The sequence below is a fragment of the Saccopteryx leptura genome, chromosome 1, assembly GCF_036850995.1.
Source record: "Saccopteryx leptura isolate mSacLep1 chromosome 1, mSacLep1_pri_phased_curated, whole genome shotgun sequence".
In the NCBI taxonomy this organism is placed as follows: Eukaryota; Metazoa; Chordata; class Mammalia; order Chiroptera; family Emballonuridae; genus Saccopteryx; species Saccopteryx leptura.
In genome coordinates this window covers 74,234,158-74,252,959 of record NC_089503.1, presented here as the reverse complement: position 1 = coordinate 74,252,959, position 18,802 = coordinate 74,234,158, and the positions used below count along the sequence as shown (strand labels likewise).

Genomic DNA, 18,802 nt, shown 5'->3' with positions numbered 1-18,802 from the left:
ACCATATTAACAAGCTCTTTCTATATGTCTTATTCCTCTGCATTATTTAGTCACTGGGCATAGTAGTAGATCCTGACTCCTAAACATTCCTGTCCATTATGATTGCCTCTACCCTAGTCAAGATCATTTTCAACTATCATTGGAATTGTTGCATTGCCTCTTAATAGGTATTCCTGTTTCCACTCCTATAGCCCTTTAAATCTTTCTCCTCATTGTAGCCCAATTGGTCTTTCTAAAATAGAAATCTGATAATTGCCTGGTTTAAATACTATAAAAGATCCCCAGGCTCTTATAATAAAGTACATCAAACTTAAAGTGGCTTAATCAGTCCCATCTTCCTCTACTACTTCAGTTCTCTACATTCTCCTCTACCTCCCATCCCGTGTTCTGGCCATTTTAATCTTCTTAAAAACTTCCCAAATACAGCACATTCTATCTCATCTGTGAACCTTCACACATGCTTGGAACACTCTCCTCCCGTCCCCTACTTTTCATCCAGCTAATACTCAACCTTCATGCTCAGCTTCAGTGAGCTTCTGGGTCTAGTGCCCTTCTCAATTCAGACCTGTTTCAGCACTTGTCAAACCAGATGCTTATCTGCCCTCTAGACTAAGTAAATGATAGCAAGAATCATGTCTATCTTATTCAACATCATGTCCTCTACTCCCGACAAGTTCTGAGCAGTCAGATGGAACATGCACTCACTTTGTATTTGTTGAATCAATAACCCATTGAGAATGGTTTTTTTTTTTTTTTTTTTTTTGTATTTTTCTGAAGCTGGAAACAGGGAGGCAGTCAGACCCATTGAGAATGTTAATGCTTCAATGCAACTTTCCTGAAAGCCCTTTATTAGAATGGACCTCTCTCCCTCTTTCGGCCTCTATAGATTTTAACTCTATTGATTTAACACCTTATACCTTTCACTTGAATTATATAATTTCTCTTTATTATTGAACAAATTTCTCCTTAAGTGCAGAGTCCACATTCAATTCATATTTTTAGTTTCTCTAGCTCATCTGCCACATAGCTTCATGTATATTCAGGCTCTAATAAGTGTTTATTGACTTAATTAATGAATTTTAAATATTGTATTTCACCTGACCTGTGATGGCACAGTAGATAAAGCGTCGACCTGGAATGCTGAGGTCACTGGTTCAAAACCTTGGACTTGCCTGGTCAAGGCTCATATGAGAGTTGGTGCTTCTTGCTCCTCCCCCCCTTCTCTCTAAAATGAATAAATAAAATCTTTTTTTAAAAAAATAAATAAATATTGTATTTCATAATTTCCAAATAATTCATTTTATAGAGAGCATATGGTTAAAGGTTGGAAGTGGTGGATGATAAATTTAAATAGGTTAATTGAGGCATAATAGGGAGGATTTAGTTTGCTCACCTAAGAGAATTTAATAGTTTGGACACTGAAGATTTGTTGAGAATTTCTAAATCATGGAGGTATGTTGCTACAACGGAGTTCCCGAGAGATTAATCCATCCTTAAGATAATTTTCATGGTAGAGAAATGCAGTCCTAGCCTGCATCTATTCTCAGAATCTGTTAATGGGGTAAGTGAATCTTGGTATTGTTGAGGATACAGGTCTTTTTGGGTTTTGGGGAAAATAATCTGGAAATGGAAGGCAGTCATTAAGCTTAAGATGATGGCATCTGGGTCTTAGTATTGCCTCTGGTTCTAACTATAATATTGCTCTCCTGCACTCTTGAATTATTCAGAATCCTAGACGTCACTATAGTAGAATTAAATCTCAAAGTTAATTCCTTATTTGTTTTTCAACAGGTTCTCTGACTCTGAGAACACATCATGTTCAGGATTCCAAAATGGGATTTGTGATCAATGCAATCTATTCCATGGCCTATGGGCTCCACAACATGCAGATGTCCCTCTGCCCTGGCTATGCAGGCCTCTGCGATGCAATGAAGCCTATTGATGGACGGAAACTGTTGGACTCCCTGATGAAAACAAATTTTACTGGGGTTTCCGGAGATATGATCTTATTTGATGAGAATGGAGACTCTCCAGGAAGGTATTGTTACAATTTTTTTCTAAATCATAAAGTCTAAACAACAACCATCTCTTGATCCTGTGGTGCCTGTTTCTCTCCTATGTGTTTATCTAGGAATCCTGGCCATGTTTGACTAGCTCTGACATCACAAAGTGAGCAAAAGCCCCAGCTGGTGGCTCTGTGGTAGAGCATTGGCTAGGCAGGTGGTTGTCCTGGTTTTGATTCCTGGTCAGGGTACATAGGAGAAGCACCCATCTGCTTCTCCACCCATCCCCCTCTCTCTTCTCTCTCTCTCTTCCCCTCCATGCAGCCATGGCTTGATTGGAATGAGTTGGCCCCAGGTGTTGAGGATGGCTCCATGGCCTCCACCTCAGGTGCTAAGGAGAGCTCAGTTGCTGAGTAACGAAGCAACATGCCAGATGTGCAGAATATCGTCCGCTAGTCATCATCTTGCCGAGTAGATTCCAGTTAGGGCACATGCAGGAGTCTGTCTCAGCCTCCTTTTCTCTCACTGTATAAAAAAAAAAGTGAGCAAAGACATAGATGGAAAGCCCTATTTTCTGTGGCCAGGGAAAAATATTGATGCTGATGTCAAAAACATCTTGGAATCATCCTTACATTTGAGAGATCTTAAACATAAAGACAGGAGCCTCACATTATCATAGACAATCAAAAGTGAATTCTGCTTGCCATGTTATTCCCTTTATTCTGATTTCTTCTTGGGTAATAGAACTATTCTGAAACAAGAACAATTCAAATTATGGTAATCCAGAAATAGTCATGAAGTACTGCTTTATTGTTTGCTATACCTCCAGTAAATTATATCATATTTTATATTATTAACCTCCAACTGGAGCACTTTCTCCATTCTTAAGTACTAAACTGCTTTTCTGAAATTTCACCTCTCATTACTTACAGAGAGGAGCCTGAATGTATGAACTTCCTCATAATTATAGGTCAGCCTCCAGGGAAAGTCACTAAGTACCTAGAACTTAACAGAATTCACATCTATTCCGCACTGCAAATTCATAAGTGATTTTACACAGTGAACTTTCAATCCATGAAGGATATTCTGAGTTATAGCAGAGCTGGGTCTTCGCTCTGCCTTGCTCCAGAACAACTGGTGGTTTTTGGTCTTCCGCTATAACATCCCAGGTACTCTGCCAGTAGCACATTATACTTGACAGCTGTGCTTGCAAAGGGTGACCTTACACAATGTTTGCAGTTGACCAGGCCAAAAAAAAAAAAGGTTTCATGAGTCCCTCCATGACTCACAACCTAGGTGCCTACTCATTGTACCAAGCACATTGGTTTATCTTGTTTCCATATTCCTGAAGTAGCTGGAGATTGTCTCTGATGTAAACTAGACTCCTCAGCGACAGCAACCAAGAGGAAAGCCAGATGTTTTCTCTGTTATAAAGACAGAAAAATTATTTTTCCAGGCAGGCTGTTAGCTAAGATTAGCTGACCTTTCATGTGCAGTTTTCTAATTTTTGGCTACTCAGTATGTCCAGGGGGCAAGGGGTGCAAGGTGGGAGGGGGAGAGATACAAGCATTTTCCCAGAATCAAAGAAACTTGACCTTTGTTATAACACTTCTTGGGGCAGGTGGACCAATGAGCTCAGTCTTTGGGCTTAGGTCCAGGCCAGTGCTCTGGTGCTGACACATTGATTTATCATTCTTGTATGCATCCCTATGGTACCGACATCAGCTTGGGTCTTGTTCACAGGCTTTGATGATTATAGCTTCACCAGGTCAAAGAGTTTTTATATCATAGACCCAAGCCAGTTCTACAAACCAGGTAATAAAGAAATGGCTCAGCTCTATTCCAATGGGAAACCTTTAAAGAGTCAGGCGGAACATCACTGTCTCATTTATAATCCTCCAACTATGCTGCAGTGGGGTACATTTCCGACATTCATTCTTAACCTGTTTTTTTTGGAACATGAACCTCTTTAAAACTCACATAAAATTTATAGATAGTTTCTCAATGACAATATACATAAAGTTTTACAAACAGTTCCTGGGAATTCACAGTTGTTTAGAGATTTTTCCAAGCATTACTAAGGTTGGGTATTATATTAACACATAAATAAAGGATCAGAATTGGCTTCTGAGGGCATAAGCCAGACTCAGGAACAGGTGTTTTGCAGCGTTTTGTTTTTCCAACTTCTCCAGTTGTATTTACAATATAAATAGAACTAACATTTATTGAGTGTGTATTCTGAGTCAAACTCTAAGCTAAGTCCTCTATGTTTTAATCCTATAAGTAATGTTGTTACTCTCTTTTCCAGCTAAAGTCTTATGAACTGAGGCTTACAAAGGTTAAATAAATTGCCCACAAACAGAGTCTAAGAAATGATGGTTCAGATTTTTATTCAGTCTGCTGGGCTTGAACTCCTAACCGTGTACAACATCCTGCCAATTTATCAACCAGGATCACAATAAAAAAGCCATTATATTCTGAGAAATGTGTTTGTAGGCATTATGTTGTTATTTCTGTGGATTAAAAGTTATGGCTTTGCTGGATCAAGGGCTTCCAAAATGTGCAGTGAACCAGAGGAGCCTGGGGTGACCAAGTGTTCCCTTAACATGCCAGCGTCCTAGAGAAAGAGCCTAAACAGAGGAAGCCACACGAGATGGCAGCTCACTTAGGTACAAGCATTTATGCGTTGTTGGAGAGTAAACTAGAACCATGGTTTTTGACCCTCACATCTAATTAGACTGCTATCAGTTCACAATTCTTTAATGAAAACCTTCGTGCCAAAGTGTGTTACAGAATTCAACATTCTTGAATTTACAAAAGGTTATACAGCCCTCTGATAACCCCAGCATGCTGTTCAGCGGTACTTCTTAATCAACACATTAATATGTTTGCAGCAAACATATGAATATTCACATGAAGCGTGATAAATAGACTATAAATAGCCTCGTGACTGTATGGGTCAAGTTCTTTCACTAGATGAATTCAAATTGGGTTGTGTTACAATGCCAAGTGAGTTATAAAAAAGAAAAACCTGTGGTTTTGAGAGCTCTAAGGGTTTCAGAAGTATAGATAAGAAATATGGACCTTTATTATGTACCGTCAGTGGGATAGATCACAGGTCAGCAAACTATGGTCTGCAGGCCAAACCGAGTCTGCTGCCTTTGTAAATAAGGTTTTTATTGAAACACATTAGCACTCATTTGTTTATATACTGTTTGTGACTGCTTTCTTGTGACACTAGCAAGGTTAAATAGTTTCAAAGGAAACAGTCTCATATAGCCTAAAATATTTACTGTCTGTCCTTTTATAGAAAAAACTTTCTGACGTTTGGTCTAGAGAGTTAGTAATTAAAAACTAGGGTTTCAGAGCCCTATCACAGCCTGGGACTGACAATAATTGAACAGAGTAAACATGGAGAGTCAATGTCAGACCAATGACTGTTTAACATTATATTGTATGCTTACAAGTGGATGTAAAATATGTGAATGTAAAATACTTGAATTACATAGGGGCAGTGTTCTTATATTTTACATTAAGCACACATCAACTTTAAGTAGAAAATAAGATAAATTAAGAATGCATATTATGCCTGACCAGGTTATGGTGCAGTGGATAGAGCATCAGCCTGGGATGCAGAGGACTCAGGTTGAAAGCCTCAGGAGCCCCTGCTTGAGCACAGGGTGGCTGGCTTGAGCAGGGGATCATAAACATGACCCAATGGTCACTGGCTTGAAGCCCAAAGTTGCTGGTTTGAGTCCAAGGTCATTAGCTTGAGCAAGGTATCAGTGGCTCATCTAGAGCCCCCTAGTCAAGATACATATGAGAAAGCAATAAATGAACAACTAAGGTGCCACAACAAAAAATTGATGCTTTTCATCTCTCTCCCTTCCTATTTGTCTGTCCCAGTCTGTACTTGGCCCCTCTTGCTAAAAAAAATTAAAATTAAAAATGCATATTGTAATCCCTTATGTACCTGCTAAAATGTTAATACAAGAAGAACAGCCCTGGCTGGTTAGCTCAGTCAGAGCTTTGGCCTGAAATACCAAGGTTGTGGGTTCAATCCCCAGTCAGGGCATTTACAGGAAGCAACCAATGAATGCACAACTAAGTGGAACAAAAAATGAATGCTTCTCTCTCTCTCTCTCTGCTCTCTATGTCTCTCTAAAATCAATCAATTAATCAATCAATCAATATAAAGAGGAACATCTAAAAAGCCAATTGATGAATACTAAAACCAAAATGATTCCAAAAGAAAGCAGATTATTATGCTAAGTGAAATAAGTCAGTCAGAGAAAAACAAGTACCATGTGATTCCACTTATATGTGGAATCTAATGAACAAAGTAAACTAACAAATAAACTAACAAACAAAATAGAAACAGGCTCATAGATACAGAGGACTGACTGACAGCTGTCAGAGGGGATGGGGATAGAGGGCTGGGTAAAAAAAGGTGAAGGATTAAGGAAAGAGAAAAATACTTATAGACACAGACAACAGTGTGGGGGTTACAAGAGGGAAAGAGGGTGTTTGAAGGTGGAGGAGGGTGGGGGGGATGCATGGAAATGGAATCAAATGGAGATTTGACTTGGGGTTGTGAACACACAGTACAATATACAGATGATTTATTTTAGATTTGTGCATCTGAGCCCTGTATAATTTTATTAACTAATGTCACCTCAATAAATTCAATTCTTTTTAAAAAAAAAAAAAAAGACAAGAAACAAGGAACAGAAGGACAAAAACAGATGTGACGAATAGTAAACAAGGGTAGAACTCTAGAAATTTGCAGATACTGAGCTGGACTACACACTGATTCTTATTATATGGCTCTGTCCATAGGATCATAGAGATGAACTATTTCAACTGCCTAAACTCCTTGGGAGAAAACTGAGTTTCAGAAAGAAAGAAGAATTCTCATTTACATAGGCAATTAATAACAAAAATAACACTGTATAGACCTTAAGCATAATCATCAAATAAGAATAATTTACCTAAGATTTTTTAATTGTCTTTATATTATATTTAAAATGATTTTATATATATATATATATATATATATATATATATATATATATATATATATATATATATGTTTTTGTTATTTGTTACCATTAAAGTTTTTGGTCCAACCAGCCTGAGGTCTCTCTTTAATCTGTGATTATACAACCCTAAAGGCATAGGTCAGTATAATTGCTTTGTTGCAGGAACCACTGTTTGGAGTGTCCAGTATGTTGAACAGAAAATGTATCACATATTTTAGAATTAAACTTTAAAAAAAAATCACCTTAGCATCAGAGTTATAGACTGAGAGGCACTTAAGCGCCATATAAATCCAGTCCTATCCACAGTTCTCTCCACCAAATGATTTTTTTCAGTCCTCTGACAACAATCTTGCTTAGCCCCTTGGGTAAGCAGAAAGTCACTATTTCTGAGGAAGCCTGCTCTAATTTTCAGAAAGTTATAACCACTCAGAAAGTTATTTCTATAACTGTTCCTTGCATTCCTTTAGTTTCTATTTATACTAAAATAGAACATTTTTTCCCTTTGGTTAAAATATATTTTAGATATTTTGAACAATATATAAAATTAATTTAAAAAAATTTTCAGGACATCTCAATTTGCATTCATGGCCAGTTAAAGAAGTGGCAGGTGAGGGAGGTCAAGAGTTTTTGTGTTTATTTTATGATCACTAGATCCCTTCATTTTTTTTTTTACCATTTCTCCTATTTAAAACAAAGAAAGCATGGGTGTAGTTAGTAATAGAATATTTACAAGGTAGAGTAGCTCAGATTTATGCAATATTTAAACAATAGAAAATTGATCTCTTAGCTTTATCGAGTAGATCTGGGGCATAATAGAGCCTAAAGACTGAGTTAGGTCTTGGCTCTGCCACTTGCATGTTCTGCATTCTGGTCATACTCACTTAACTCACCAAGCTTCAGTTCCACTAGCTATAAAATTAACAATTGGGACTAGATCTTTTCAGAGTTAAGAATTGGTAGAATAGGATTAATGGCTCTTTGGAGGGGTGAACAATGAAATCTTCATATTTGTTTAAATCAGTAGCAGCAAAGAAAGAAGACTTCTGAAATCAACATATTTCTTCCCAGCATAGAATGTTCAAAAGTTACTTGCTCAAGAGTCACCTTTTGAAGACCCAGAAACCAATGTATTTGAAGTAGCCAATGACATAATATACTAATTCTTTTTACCTGCATTCTGTGTTCTAATGTCTCAGCTTATTCTCTACTTAGTAGCTTTGGGATACCTGGCAGAATGGAAAGATGTGAGACTCAGTTTTTAAAGACTGGTCCTTTTGGATTAGGAATAGAACTTAGACCGTTATTCAAACTTGTTACTGACTAAAAATAAAACACTAAAGAGTAATCCATAAGACACTGAGAAGTCAACAAAACTTTAGAATAGTTAACATTCTGAAAAGATACTACAGTAAAAAATTGTGATTGAGAATGAAAATGGAATGGTATTATTTTTCAATGTATGTCTAAACAGGTTGATGTCAAGTTGGTTCTTAGCATTTACATACAGAGCATTGGTCTGAATGTGCTAATCTGACCATTTGAACCCAAAGCTAGAAAGTTTTTCATCATGTCAATTTCCAGATAACTAAACATGCTGAGTATAGAAGGTTGCAAGAGGCATTTATAAGAGCCTGTCTTCCAATCCTGTAAGTCCTGGGAAGAATTATTGGGTTCTCCCTATGTGAAAACATTATTTACCTAAAATGTACAGGTATGCCAACAGGAACTGACACAGTGATGGTATACTGTTCATTCAATGTCCTCAGATTGAAAATTTATTTCAGAAATGCTTCTTTGGTAATGTTCTTCATATAAGAAAAATTATCTAAACATGCACATTCATTTTCCCTCTTCACATCTCCAGCCCATACTCAAAATAAGAATAACAGCTAATAAAGGCTGTATATCCAGCTAATAAAGGCTGTATATCCAGCTAATAAATGCTAGTATATCCCAGGATTTTCACATTGCATGCAGTGCTTTTTTCAAACTTATTTTAACTATCACCCCTGTAGGTGTCCTTATGCAATGAATTTAGCCATTGATAAAGGATAAAATTTTAAAAAGTCTTAAAGATTAAAAATTTCTTACTTGGTTAGAAAAGAAAAATTTTATTTTACTTGAGTGGGGATGAAAGCCTATTTTTTTAGGAGCCTAAGAGTAGTACTCACTTAAACTTCCTGAAGTTATTTCAAAACATGTCTTTCATCCTGCTAAGATCAAGTCACCTTTTCACATGGGATTATTTTCTATTTCAGGTGCAAGCTTGAATATTTTTTGAAAAGGGTCTCCAAAGACTAAGTGAAACAGACAGGTTTTTTGTTATTCTTAGTGTACTGTCATGGAAAATCCTAGTGTCACTAATATGACAGTAGATTGTAAATGAAATTTATTCCTCTTTCATAACTGAAGTTTTATATTGTGAGCTGAATAATTATTATATTTTTGTTCCTAAGGTATGAAATAATGAATTTCAAGGAAATGGGAAAAGACTATTTTGATTATATCAATGTTGGAAGCTGGGACAATGGAGAATTAAAAATGGATGATGATGAAGTATGGTCCAAGAAAAGCGCCATCATCAAATCCGTGTGCAGTGAACCATGTGAGAAAGGCCAGATAAAGGTAAAATGGAGTCCGTGTTTCTTTCATTTTTATTGTAAATTCAAGTGCGTGTTTTTTTTTTATCTTTGGCTATTGTTTAAATTTTTACATGCTTGTCTTATCTTTTATGTTGTAAGATTCTATTGTCAGAAGTTGGGGGTTTTTTTTCATTTTTTTCTCACTAATTCCTTATGATATCTAGTATGACCCCCAGTAGTCTTAGTACTTAGATCTCATTGAACCAATTACTGAGTCCTGTTTGCCCACACCCTTTCTGCTCACACAAGCCTTAATAAATATACTTCCTTGGAATAAATAGGCCACAGTTAAAGATCAAACTAATTTGTAATAAATGAATATAAATATTAGGTCTGATATCCTCCTAATGTAATAGTTTATATCAATGGAGAAAATAAGTGAGACATCTTTACTGTCAGAGGACTTAAAATCTAGATGAGGAAATTTATCATGGGCACAGATAAATAATATCAAGCAAAATGCAATGACTTCATTAAGAAAGGCTTAAAAGGGAGCTATATAAGTACATACAAAAGAAAGGGAGAGATTTCTTTTGAATAAAATGTCAGACATGGCCCTGGCTGTTTGGCTCAGTGGTAGAACATTGGCCTGGTATGTGGAAGTCCCGAGTTCGATTCCCAGTCAGGGCACACAGAAGTAACTATCTGCTCTCCACCCCTCCTTCTTCTCTTTCTCTCTCTCTCTCTTTCTCTCTCTCTCTCTCTCTCTCTTCCCTCATCCCACTGCCATGACTCTATTGGCTTGAATGAGTTGGCCTCAGGTTCTGAAGATAGCTCTATGGCCTTGCCTCCAATGGCAATGGAGCAATGGCTCCAGATGGACAGAGTATTGCCCCCAGTGAGCTTGCTAGGTGGATCCCAGTCAGGGTGCACTCAGGAGTCTATCACTCTGCCTCCCCTCCTCTCACTAAAATAAAAAAAAAAGAGTCTGACATTGCATCATGAACAGTAAATATGATTTCAGAGAGAGATGAGGGGAAATAATCACTTACTGTTCCAGTAAAAAAAATATTGGTAAGAAAAGTATAGAAGCAGCTATTATTCTGAAATTACAATTAATAATCTAGGATATATTGTTTTAAATATTTGTCATAAAATATAAAGTTGGCATGATAAACTGAATCCATATTTATGGAGAGTTTTGAATGTCGTACTAAGTAGGTTCAATTTAATTTTTGTTAATCAGGATTCTGAGACTAATTTTGACCAACATGTTGACATATGCTGGGTTATAGAGTGATACTTTAACACATGAACACTTTAAATCATGAGCAATTTGAGAGATGAGCAAACACTCATGGAATTTTTGCTTTAAGTTACAAGCAGATGTTTGAATCACGAGCTTCCAACTCCCTCCACTAGATAGCCTGCCGAACATTCTGAAAGAGAGGAAGAAACAAACTTCCATGGAAAGATTTTTGTTGAAATAGCCTCTAAGTGAAAGCAAGGAAAGTGTGGTGCAAAAGCCAAAACTCAGTGAAGAAAATGATAATTGTTGGGCAAATGAGTTTGTAAAATTTGTATTTTCTGATTTTTCTCACTTTTATTGTTAAAAGTGGTGTTAGGCTAATTACCTTCCTGCTTGGGAAGGGCCATTGTTATGCTAATGTGCTGGAGGAGTGGTTTTTACACAAAAAGTTTTGAAAAGAACAGAGAAGGAGAAGGGGAAGGAGAAGGAAGCCATACAATGATGATTAAGCAAAGTAAAAAAATAGCAATTAAGTTTAGTGATAGAGTCACATTTCTTACGTAGTATGTAAGTTAAATTTTGCAATTAAATGTAGCGTTAAGTGTGCAGAGAATAAGTTATATTAAGTGATAGCACAGGAAATGAAAACCTCCTCCACCAGTCTCTTTCTCTACCACCAGCATCTTTGCCTGATCTTGAAGGTAAATACACTTCCTAAACAAGTTTATTTTTTTATATTCTCTCTTATTATACATATATATGTACATATGTGTGTCTGTGCATTGTTATTTATAAAGTACATTTTCTTATTTAAAAGCATATAAAACAAAAAATTCATGTGGTTTTGGGGGGCTGGAATGGATTAATTGCATTCCCATTAATTTAAATGGGGAGATTCTATTTAAAATACAAGCAAATTGAGTCATGAGCTCAACCATGAAACAAATTAAACTCATGTGTCAAGGTACCACTGTAGTAGGTGAAGATTCATGACTAGAGCCGCTACTGAGCTGAGCTTGGGCACGCATTCCTGCCTGGTGGTAGAGCCAAGGCTAGCAGCTGTTCCTTGAGCAAGCTCCTCCTGCAAGGGCAGGGTGAAAGCCTGGAAACAGGCAGAGACCCGCAGCTAAGCAAAGGTGCTCACCAGTGGCCTCTGGACCGAGCATAACATCACACACGGGGGCAGGGCAAAGGCCAAGGCCACCAACGCTTGTACACCCCAGCGCGTGATCACAGCCACTCCTGTGAAGAGAAAATGCGGAGGCAGAGAAATACAACACAAATAAACCAAGAGAAATTCCCAGAAAAGGACCTCAGTGAATCAGATATAACCAAATTACCAGATGCAGAGTTTAAAATAACGATTGTTAGGATGCTCAAAGATATTAGAACAACCATAGATGGCCATTATGAAAACCTAAATAAAGAGATAACAAATATAAAAAAGGACATTGAAATAATAAAAAAGAATCAGTCAGAAATGACAAATACAATATCTGAAATAAAGAATACAATGGAAGGAATTAAAAGCAGGATGGATGAAGCAGAGAATCGAATCAGCAAGATAGAGGACATGATAAATAAAGGCATGGAAGCAAAGCAGAAAAAAGAAAAGAGACTCAAAAAGTCTAAGGAAACGCTAAGAGAGCTCTGTGACAACATGAAGAGAAACAACATCCGCATCATAGGAGTTCCTGAAGAAGAAGAGAAAGAACAAGGGATAGAGACTTTGTTCAAACAAATCATAGCAGAAAACTTCCCCCAATTAAGGCAGGAAAACATTTCACATGTTCAGGAAGCACAGAGAATTCCATTAAGGAGAAACCCAAAGAAAACAACACCAAGACACATCATAATTAAAATACCAAAGCTAAGTGATAAAGAGAAAATATTAAAAGCTGCTAGAGAAAAAAGACTATCACCTACAAAGGAGCCCCCATAAGGATGACTTCTGACTTCTCAACAGAAACACTTGAGGCCAGAAGGGAATGGCAAGAAATATTCAAAGTAATGCAGAACAAGAACCTACAACCAAGACTACTTTATCCAGCAAGGCTATCATTTAAAATGGAAGGAGAAATAAAAATCATTACAGACAAAAAAAACTCAAGGAATTCACTGCAACCAAACCAAGGCTGCAAGAAATGCTAAGGGACCTGTTATAAACAGATCAAAGGAAAAAAAGAATACAACAAAAGAGGAATACAGTTTTAAAGAAAAAAAATGGCAATAAACAACTACATATCAGTAATAACCTTAAATGTTAATGGATTAAATGATCCGATCAAGAGACATAGGGTAGCTGCGTGGATAAGAAAACAGGACCCATACATATGCTGTCTACAAGAGACACACCTTAAATCAAAAGATGCACACAGACTGAAGATAAAAGGATGGAAAAAAATATTTCATGCAAATGGAAATGAAAAAAAAGCTGGGGTAGCAATACTTATATCAGACAAATTGGACTTTAAAACAAAGGATATACTAAGAGATAAAGAAGGCCACTACATAATGATAAAGGGAGTAATCCAACAGGAAGATATAACTATTATAAATATCTATGCAGTTAATATAGGAGCACCCAAATATATAAAGCAGACTTTGATGGATTTAAAGGGTGAGATCAACAGCAATATTATAATAGTAGGAGATTTCAATACCCCATTAACATCATTAGATAGATCCTCAAGAAAGAAAATTAACAAAGAAACAGCAGACTAAAAGGACATATTAGATCAACTCGATTTAATAGATATCTTCAGAACCTTTCACCCTAAAACAGCAGCATATACATTCTTTTCAAGCGCTCATGATACATTCTCTAAAATAGACCACATGTTAGGGCACAAAAGCAGTCTCAACAAATTTAAGAAGATTGAAATCATATCAAACACTTTCTCTGATCACAATGGCATTAAACTAGAAATCAACCACAATAGAAAAATTGAAAAACATTTAAACACTTGGAAACTAAATAGCATGTTATTAAATAATGAATGGGTTAACATTGAGATCAAATAAGAAATTTAAAAATTCTTAGAAACAAATGGTAATGAGCATATATCAACTCAAAATTTATGGGACACAGCAGAAGCAGTCCTGAGAGGGAAGTTTATAGCATTACAGACATACCTCAAGAAGCTAGAAAAAGCTCAAATAAACAACTTAGCTCTGCATCTAAAAAAAAACTAGAAAAAGAACAGCAAGTAAAGCCCAGAGCTAGTAGAAGGAAGGAAATAATAAAGATCAGAGCAGAAATAAATGACATAGAGGCTAAAGAAACAATACAAAGGATCAATGAAACCAGGAGCTGGTTCTTTGAAAAGGTAAACAAGATCAATGAACCTTTAACGAGACTCACCAAGAAAAAAAGAGAGAGGACTCAAATAAATAAAATTAGAAACGAGAGTGGAGAAATAACAACTGACACAACAGAAATACAAAATATTGTAAGAAAATACTATGAAGAACTGTATGCCAAAAAACTAGACAACCTAGATGAAATGGAAAAATTCCTTGAAACATATAATCTTCCAAAAATCAATCTGGAAGAATCAGAAAACCTAAACAGACCAATTACAACAAATGAGATTGAAACAGCTATAAAAAAACTCCCAAAAAAGAAAAGTCCTGGGCCTGATGGCTTCACAAGTGAATTCTACCAAATATTCAAAGAAGAACTAACTCCTATCCTTCTCAAGCTATTTCAAAAAATTCAAGAGGAAGGAAAACTTCCAAACTCCTTTTATGAGGCGAGCATAATTCTGATTCCAAAACCAGGCAAAGACAACACAAAAAAAGAAAATTATAGGCCAATATCCCTGATGAACTTAGATGCAAAAATCCTCAACAAAATATTAGCAAACCGGATCCAGCAATATATGAAAAAAGTCATACACCATGATCAAGTGGGATTTATTCTTGGGAGGCAAGGCTGGTACAATATTCGTAAATCAATCAATGTGATTCATCACATAAACAAAAGAAAGGAGAAAAACTACATGATAATTTCAATAGATGCAGAAAAAGCATTTGATAAAATTCAGCACCCATTCATGATCAAAACTCTCAGCAAAGTGGGAATACAGGGAACATACCTCAACATGATAAAGGCCATCTATGACAAACCCACAGCCAACATCATACTCAATGGGCAAAAATTAAAAGCAATCCCCTTTAGATCAGGAACAAGGCAGGGGTGCCCCCTTTCACTGCTCTTATTCAACATAGTTCTGGAAGTCCTAGCCACAGCAATCATACAAGAAAAAGAAATAAAAGGCATCCAAATTGGAAAGAAGAAGCAAAACTATCATTATTTGCAGATGATATGATATTGTACATAGACAACCCTAAAGTCTCAGTCAAAAAACTACTAGACCTGATAAATGAATTCGGCAATGTGGCAGGATATAAAATCAATACTCAGAAATCAGAGGCATTTTTATACACTAATAATGAACTGTCAGAAAGAGAAATCAAGGAATCAATCCCCTTACCACTGCAACTAAAAAAATAAAGTACCTAGGAAAAATCTAACCAAGGAGATTAAAGACTTGTACTCAGAAAATTATAAAACATTGATAAAAGAAATCAGGGAAGATATGAATAAGTGGAGGCATATACCGTGCTCATGGTTAGGAAGAATAAACATCATTAAAATGTCTATATTACCCAAAGCAATTTATAAATTCAATGCAATACCGATTAAAATACCAATGACTTACTTCAAAGATATAGAACACATATTGCAAAAATTTATATAGAACCAAAAGAGAACACGAATAGCCTCAGCAATCTTGAAAAGGAAGAATAAATCAGGAGGAATCACACTTCCGGATATCAAGTTATATTATAAGACCATTGTACTCAAAACAGCATGGTACTGGCATAAGAACAGACACACAGATCAATGGAAAAGAACAGAGAACTCAGAAATAAACCCACAGCTCTATGGACAACTGATATTTGACAAAGGAGGTAAGGAAATACAATGGAGTAAAGATAGCCTCTTCAACAAATGGTGTTGGGAAAATTGGACAGCTACCTGCAAAAAAAATGAAACTAGACCACCAACTTACACCACTCACAAAAATAAACTCAAAATGGATAAAAGACTTAAATGTAAGCCGTGAAACCATAAGCATCTTAGAAGAAAACATAGGCAGTAAGCTCTCTGACATCTCTCGCAGCAATATATTTGCTGATTTGTCTCCACAGGCAAATGAAATAAAAGACAGGATAAATAAATGGGACTTTATCAAACTAAAAAGCTCCTGCACAGCTAAAGACAATAAGAACAGAATAAAAAGACAAACTACACAATGGGAGAATATATTTGACATTGCATCTGATAAGGGGTTAATAACCAAAATTTATAAAGAACTTGTAAAACTTAATACCAGAAAGACAAACAATCCAATCCAAAAATGGGCAAAAGAAATGAATCGACACTTCTCCAAAGAGGACACACAGATGGCCAACAGGCATATGCAAAAATGTTCAACATCACTAATGATTAGAGAAATGCAAATTAAAACCACAATGAGATACCATCTCACACCAGTCACAATGGCACTCATCAATAAAACAACACAGAATAAGTGCTGGTGAGGATGTGGAAAAAAGGGAACCTTCCTGCACTGTTGGTGGGAATGCAGACTGGTGCAGCCACTGTGGAGAACAGTATGGAGATTCCTCAAGAAATTAAAAATCGAACTGCCTTTTGACCCAGCTATACCGCTGTTAGGAATATACCCGAAGAACACCATAGCACTGTTTGAAAAGAAGAAATGCACCCCCATGTTTATGGCAGCATTGTTCACAATAGCAAAGATCTGGAAACAGCCCAAGTGTCCGTCAGAGGACAAGTGGATTAAAAAGCTTTGGTATATATATACTATGGAATACTACTCAGCCATAAGAAATGATGACATAGGATCTTTTACAACAACATGGATGGGCCTTGATAACATTATACTGAGCGAAAGAAGTAAATCAGAAAAAACTAAGAACTATATGATTCCATACATAGGTGAGACATAAAGATGAGACTCAAAGACATGGACAACAGGGTGTCCATGGTGGCGTTACAGGGTGGGGGGAGGAGAGGGAGGGGGTTGGGGGAGTGGAGGGGCACAAAGATCATAGCTTTTCAGAAAAAAAAAAGAAAAAAAAAGATTCATGACTAGAATTATAAAACAAATAACAAAAGAAGGGACAAATTAGAAGGACACTGTTGTGACGGGGGCCCTCAATTGTGGAAATATCAATAAGAATAGAACGAGAGCAAGGGAGATGTTTGAGAGAATGTTAGACTCAATTAGCCCTGGTTACCAATTAGACGGAGGGTTGGAGAAGAGAAAGAAGCCCAAGTCAATCAATTGTGATTCGAAGTCTTAGTAACTAGAAAAGCGCCATTGTCAGTAATAGGAAAATGGAAATGGTCTTAGAGAAAAGGCAATGGGTTAGGTTGGGCTTGTTGATTTTAAGATATCTAGTCAGTGATGAAAATTTTTGATCTGTATCAATGAGAACTAAGGCTGAAGGTACAGATTTTGAAATTACTTGACAGAGCTAAAATTGAAGCTATTTGAGTATATGAGATCACTGCCACTGAAACTACAGAGAAAAAATAAATGTGCACCAAGAACAGAAGACTTTAAGAAGATCTGCAGGAAGAATACAAGGTAGAGGGTGAACATAAATGGGGTCAAGGATGGATAGAGAACCTGAGAGCGTGGTTCATGTAAGATAGTCATCAATGGAAGAGGTCAAGGAAGAGAAGGACTGAAAGAAAGACATGAGAATTAGTGTTAGCCCTTCACTTGAGACCTTCTGGAAAGAGAAGCCTGCCTGACTGAAAAAAATAGAATGGTAACTGAGCAATGAGAAATGTTTGGTAGAAAGCAGGTAACAGAATAGTCTGGCAGTATGAGGACAATGAAAAGCTACTTTTACAGTATATAACGTCTAGCCACATGTACAGGAAATAATGCAGTTAAAAAGGAAGATGAAGGTATAATAAAAATTAAAAGGAGCTATCTATTGAAATACAATGCCCTAGGGCAGGGGTTGGGAACCATTTTGGCTGAGAGAGCCATGAATGCCACATATTTTAAAATGTAATTCCTTGAGAGCCATACAACGACCCATGTACATTATGCATTATCCAATAAAAATTTGGTGTTGTCCCGGAGGACAGCTGTGATTGGCTCCATGAACATGAGCGGTAGGAAATGAATGGATTGTAATACATGAGAATGTTTTATATTTTTAACATTATTTTCTTTTTACTAAAGATTTATCTGCGAGCCAGATGCAGACATCAAAAGAGCCACATCTGGCTCATGAGCCATAGGTTCCCAACCCCTGTCCTAGGGGAAAAAATCAATATCAAGCTAAGTTATCAATCAAGTAGTTATTGAAGTATGATAGGACATTCAGGGACTGTGTATACCTAGAGCAGATGGCCTTGCTCTTTTTAATCGCCCTCATCTTCACTCTGTTTAGAACACACTTGACATGTTTGTTCACTGAATATTTTAGTATCAATTGTGAGGTTTTCCAAGGGTTGTTATAAAGATTTAGTAAGCATAAGACCAAAAGGAACAATGGCAAGGTAAGTGAAAATAAATATAAATTTTTCAATATCTGCTAAATAGCCCAATGGTTTATGCAGTGTCTGAAAATTTTCTCATGTTTTGTTATGGTATACAAGGGTTGGTCAGCTACGAGCCACAGGCCAAATCTGACCTCCTACCTGTTTTTTAAAATAAAGTTTGATTGAAATACAATCATGCTCATTTGTTTAGGTATTGTCTATGGTTGCTATCATATGATTGCTATAGTAAATAGAGTCAAATAGTTACATTTCAACAGAGACTGTATGTCCTACAGAGCCTAAAATATTTATTCTCTGGTCCT

At 36.5% G+C, this 18,802-nt stretch overlaps 1 protein-coding gene across 5 annotated transcripts in view; it reads left to right on the top strand.

The window, feature by feature from the left end:
• Nucleotides 1-18,802, top strand: part of GRM5 (glutamate metabotropic receptor 5) — a 515,185-nt gene that overhangs the window by 409,659 nt on the left and 86,724 nt on the right. For all 5 annotated transcript variants that reach the window (XM_066370471.1, XM_066370497.1, XM_066370481.1 and 2 more), the window contains 2 exons: nucleotides 1,792-2,038; nucleotides 9,502-9,670. In XM_066370471.1, the coding sequence (XP_066226568.1) occupies nucleotides 1,792-2,038; nucleotides 9,502-9,670 (416 nt within the window). The remainder of the gene's footprint in view (nucleotides 1-1,791; nucleotides 2,039-9,501; nucleotides 9,671-18,802) is intronic.